At 30.6% G+C, this 6,169-nt stretch overlaps 1 protein-coding gene across 1 annotated transcript; it reads right to left on the reverse strand.

Moving 5' to 3' along the window:
* Positions 1-272: 272 nt before the first annotated feature.
* Positions 273-5,732, reverse strand: LOC139511770 (dentin sialophosphoprotein-like). The gene is made up of 3 exons (XM_071298822.1): positions 4,932-5,732; positions 4,458-4,521; positions 273-3,207 (listed from the first exon to the last, which is right to left on the reverse strand). Exons 1-3 carry the CDS (start codon positions 5,592-5,594, stop codon positions 2,915-2,917), a joined length of 1,020 nt encoding a protein of 339 aa, XP_071154923.1. The 5' UTR covers positions 5,595-5,732; the 3' UTR covers positions 273-2,914.
* Between the last annotated feature and the right edge of the window lie 437 nt (positions 5,733-6,169).

The raw sequence follows: 6,169 nt of genomic DNA on the forward strand, positions 1-6,169 counted from the left end.
AAATGGCTTAACTCCATCAAAACATCATATAAACATAAGTGAACATACATTGAACGCATAAATTTGATCTATGACACAATATGAATACAAACTCAATAAGATAAGGGGTGAATAATAAAGGCAACAGTAGTATACAGCGGTGAAATGTTAAATAATTATAGAAAGTAAACCATAACCTTGAACTAATAACCTTGACACCAAATAGAATAGTGTAAAACAGGTAAAAGGTAATTTTGTTGTAAGGTACACAGTATAAATGGAGAATGAATATATTGTTTTACAAAATTTGTTCATAGTTCGAGAGATAGAAGTGCAAAGTTATTGTCATACTTAACACATATCAAAGATGGTATATATTACAAATAGAGAAACATTAAATAACAAAAAACATTACAATTGTATCAACAGGTCAAATTAACAAGTATATTTGCATTTTGAACTTGCAAACATTTGTAATTAATTCTTAATTTAGTGGAATTCAATTGATGATCCAAAAACAAATAATATAAAAATAAATAGATATGGTACGATTGCTTATGAGATAAATATCCATCAAAGTTGATGCAACCCTCAGATGCAACCGTAAATTGTCTAATAGAATAGAACTTCCCAGGTTAAGAATGTCTCATAAGAAAGAATGTTCCCGGGCTAAGAACAATTCTGATTATTAGTGTATGACACACTTTTTTCGCATGATGTTACTTACTCATTGTTTCGGTTACTTAAAATGTCTGATAATTTTGTGCAGTAATGGTCCTTGGACTTCATAAATTTCACTCATAAAATCGGTTTTCCACACTGTTTTAGTCATGCTTGAAGATATTTACATGATATTTTCTGTTTGCCTAAACCAAGACAGGTTATAGAAGAAGTTAGCATTTTGTTCCAGTAAAATAATGTTTTACCCGGTAAGGGACAAACAGTACAAACATAAGCTCTAATGATTTTCACCGTATATAAAAACATATGGAATAACAAACAAAACAAAGGCATGCAGTGATGTCCACACCACGAGTAGTTTAATATTAATATGATAATTGCGTGCTGTGTGTAGAATGTCGCCCCTCCTCTAAAATGGAAGGTATTTCTTATATAAAATCTGTCAAACGATTGTTTTCCAATTAAAACACTCGTTACATTGTTCTTTTGTATATTTAGAATCCGAGATAAACCTAGATTTTCACGAAAAATGAGATAATTCATTATCTATTTTCTCGAGAAATGAGATAATTTATTATCTATTTTCTCGAGAAATGAGATAATTCATTATCTGAAATTGAGAAAAATAATTATCTGGAGATGAATTAGGATTATCTGAAAATCGCCATAAAAAATCTAAATTTTCTTAATTTTTTTAAAATAAACCGGGATTTTCCCAGATATAAATTTTCTGTATTTTTTTTTAGATAAACTAGGATATTCTCGAATTTGAATTAAGCTGAGATAATCTTAGTTTATCTGAGATAAACCGGGATTATCTGAGATACTCCTAGTTTATCTGAGATAAACCGGGATTATCTGAGATACTCCTAGTTTATCTGAGATAATCTAAGATTAATTAATTAAAGTGGTTCGGGCGTGCCATAAATATGGCACGCCTGAACCACTTTTATAGATAATCCTAGATTAACTCAGATAAACTACGATTTTTTCAGATAAACCCGATTTATCTCAGATGCCATGCAATAAATACTCTCAGAATGCATGTTAAAATAATATTTCGTGGTAATGTATACATGTCAAATCATTACGTACTGTAGATTCGTTTATTTTCGTTGGTACCAATTTTTGTGGATTAAGTAAAACTTACCTATTCGCGGGTATTTATCTTTCGTAGATTTCAGCCTTTGTCTGTATACATGCTATAGAAAATGTGTTATTTCGTGCTTCAACTGTACCCAAGAAATCCACAAAAACTGATATCAAACAAATAATCACGAATCCACAGTGTACTATTACATCTATAATTCTTGAAAATAAGAAAATCAGGAATATGACAGTTATTATCTATTTAATTGGTGTGTTTAAGCTTTTGATTTTCCCATTTGAGTAGGGACTTTCCGTTTTGAATTTTCCTTGGAGTTCAGTTTTTTTGTGATTTTACTTTTTCCTTATATTTTACTCTACATTATATTTTTTTATCAAGATAGACTTGACAATGAAATGATTACATGGTACCTTGAAAATTATAAATATCTACGAAAAACAACCGTTGTCTATTTGTCCTTTTCATTTTTAGCCATGGCGTTGTTAGTTTATTTTCGATTTATGAGTTTGACTGTCCCTCTGGTATCTTTTGTCCCTCTTTTGCAATCCTAAAATTGTGGAAATGCTATTTTCAACAGGAATTGATAGATTGCTTATTTTCTTGCTGTCATCTTTTAAAGCAATTGGGTTACATTTGTGACCAGGTAAACCGTTTTATGTGATGATTCAAATTGGAATAAATGTCAGAATTTTGAATGAAGTGAAATATGAAGAGAGAAACCCGTGAATTTAATCCTAGAATATTGCCAACGTTGTAACAAAAGGAAAATAACTCACGCTTTTGAATTACGTAGAAATTTCATTTTCTATTTCAAAATGTTAACATTGATTACGTATTCAATTAATATTTCACCTCACCGTATAACCTTTAACCTTGAACATACTTTTTAATTAGTAATGCCTGTACAGATTACAATAATTATTTGTTAAAAGTTACTTAATGATTGATTCCAGTTTTGAGATATTTTTCTTCAGGTTTTTTTTGTTATATAAATATACTACATGCTATATGATTTTTCTGATCATGACTTTGTACACGAAAAGTGATTATGTAATCCCAAATGTAGCAGCAGTCATACAAATGTCAACAAAGCAGCTTTTACTATCGCATTTTTTGCTATCGACCTGGTAAAATGTTGTTTTGTTTTTATGTTTTCCATCTTAATTCTGCCTTCTTTCCAATGCATTGCCTATCGATGACGTAGTTAAAATGTTTAGGAAATGTTTCCGGATTGTTTGGATATTCAGGGATGTGTACGCATGAATTAGTTTTCTCCTCACCGCACGAGATACTGAAGGCTGATTCTCCATGTTGACACACTACTATTTGGTTCCTGGCGCCATTTCCTTGATAGTCAATCTGGTAGAGTAATACATCTTTCTTTCCAAAAACACTTACATTCAACTTGTCCATGTTATCGTCCCAAATTGAAAAAAGAACTGTCAAACAGAAAATAAATTCATTTTGGTTTTTTTTACAGGCAGTTTAATAAAATTATGTGATGCAATAATAAAAAATGACAAAAACAGAAGCGCTTGTCAAACAAAAAATATATATACATATGAACTGTACACAATAAATAAGGAATGTGCGTAAACTGTATATAATAAACTACTGACCATATTTTTATGTATTTCACATTGAAAAAGTACTTGTAAACTTAAATCATAAAAACATACAAGTATTTTAACATCTGACATTGAAATATTCTAATTAATTAGTTCACACAGGTTTAAATAAATGGATATAAATGAATCAAAAATTAAAATAAAAAAAACGTACTGTAGTGTAAAAAGTCCCAAGTTCACATGCTTGTTTATAAGTTGTATCTTGGAAAATTTAGACATTATAAATAAAAATAAATCATAAGAAAATGTCTGTACCAAGTCAGGAATATGACAGTTGATATCCATTCGTTTGATGTGTTTGGTGTTTTGGTTTTGCCATTTGATTAGGGTTTTTCCGTTTTGAATTTTCCTCGGAGTTCAGTATTTTTGTGATTTTACTTTTCATTGATGTTATTTTTGTCTAAAGTGACATTCCTCTTTCATGTCTTTGTACCGCCGTATTACCCCAATGTACGATAACCGTGAGTTACTCAACAATATTGTTAATCATTATCAGAGTTAATGAGTTTGTAATTGACAAATGCGTTGTGATTTAATCAATTATATCCCCGATCACGTTTAACTAAAACAATGAATTGCAGTTTTATCATTAACAACATTCTTTTTTTTTTATCTTTTTGTCTTTAAGCTCTTAAAACATTCAAGTCGTTATACATGTCTCTACGGAATTTACTTGCTTTTGGTTATAGTGTTCCTGATGAGGGTAATCCAGAAAAGCAATTCGGACGCAGCAAATCTATAGTGTACTACTTTCGTTTATCTTGTAATTGTTTTTTTCCGCCAGCCATTAAATGCTCAAACATTAGTTTCGGAATGCAAATGACCACAAAAGATTCATTTCAACATTTTTTTGCATTCCTGATATTGTAAATATGAGTATATATAACAAGTGTTATCCATTCGTTTGATGTGTGTTGAGTTTTTAATTTTGCCATTTGATTATGGACTTTCCGTTTTGAATTTCCTCGGAATTCGGTATTTTTGTCATATTACTTTTCAATATGCATAAGCTTTTTACAATGACTTAATATATGCCATAGCATCTCTTTCTGTACACGTACTATATATGTCTTCGACAACTGGTCCTCCTCGATTCGCCTCAGCTAAGGGCCTTTCCTGGCAAGGCTGACAAAAAAGGAAATGCAAATCATCATATATACATACAAATGTTCCAATTAGATGGGGGAAAAACGGACAAGTAAAATACATGTATAAAACAAATCATAATGGAAGTAATAATACAAGTGATATTAAAAATGATAAAATTATAGAATAAAATGAAGCAAAATAGAAACAAAACCTCTGATTATCACAATATAATTAGAACTGAAAGTAGAAGCTATCTAAATGTTCCCTGTTTCAAATATATATGAGAAGGGAAGACCATTATAACAGATTTCTACATGTCGAAAGTTTTAATTATCTTATGTGTAACGGGATCAAAGTATCAATGAAAAAATGTATGACGATCTAACTGTCGCCATATCTTGGTAAGGAATAGAGTCTCAGTTTTTTAAATAAATGTAAAGTCCTACCTTTTTAACAATTGAAATTGTTATTAAGACCGTCGCTATCATCAATACCACAACTACACAGAAAACGATAAACAAGCATTTTATATATGGTGGTACTGCTGCAGGTCCACAATTCGCTAAAGCATTCTCAAGAGCAGTAAACGGACTGCTTTCGTTCCGCACATAATTGTTAGAAATATTTAAACCACTGCTCTTTTGATCGCTCCTGTTATCGTTTCGAGATAAAGTGTTAAAATTGTCTGGAGGGCTGCTGTTTTGAACTGTAGCCGAACTGTCTTCGATCCCATTATCGTTTCGCAAAGATTTGTTATCAATATCTGACTCAGTTCTGTTTTGAACAGTAACCGGACTGTCGTCGATCAAATTGTCGTTTCGAAAAGATTTGTCCGAAATATCTGACCGACTTCTGCTTTGAGAATATTCTGATTCTGATTCACTTGTTTCATTATGTAGTGTGTGCTTAGTGTTCGAATTCAAACTGTTCGAACTCTGTTTTCCATCTTCCAGTTCAGTGTGTGGTAGAAGTTTATCTTCTTCTGTCATATCACTAAATGATATGTTATCTCCTTCTTCTGACATAGGATTTTCAGATTCCGTCGTTTCATTGTGCAACGATTGCTTATCCACTTTCGTTTTATCTGACAAGTTCATAGAAGAGGCCATTTATCGAAAGTTAAAAGGTTCTTGTATAAATATAATCTTTGTCAGACGATCCTTATTATTTTTTAACTGATACGAAATGGATTTTAGAACATGTCTTTAAATTCAATTTCGTTATTATAAGGGCAATGTTCTTTATTCGTTAAATTCCCAGTGACATATTTAAATGAAAATTCATTTAAAAAAAAGCTATTTTTAGTCTTGGGGATTTAATGATTATCCCTTTAATATCTTATATGTTTATTTATATATTCATCATATTATAGATCATAGCAATACTTGACTATATATACTTTAAACCAGAATACGATACGAATTTTCGACAAGCATTAATTCTTAATACTGTAGTCATTTATTTGTTCATATATAAAATATATGTTGGAGACATTTGTAAAACATTTCAATCTTATCCAAAAAAAAATAACAAAACCCCGACTCGATTCAGAGAATAAAGTGATAATATTACAACACAAAAATTGAATCAAAATCAAAAACTTGCTCGACGGTCAAGTTTGCTTTACATACAAGGAATACTTGTCTGAGCATATTTCCCATCAAACTATGATATATTTTCCGTC

This window comes from Mytilus edulis, chromosome 2 (genome assembly GCF_963676685.1).
Source record: "Mytilus edulis chromosome 2, xbMytEdul2.2, whole genome shotgun sequence".
Lineage (NCBI taxonomy): Eukaryota > Metazoa > Mollusca > Bivalvia > Mytilida > Mytilidae > Mytilus > Mytilus edulis.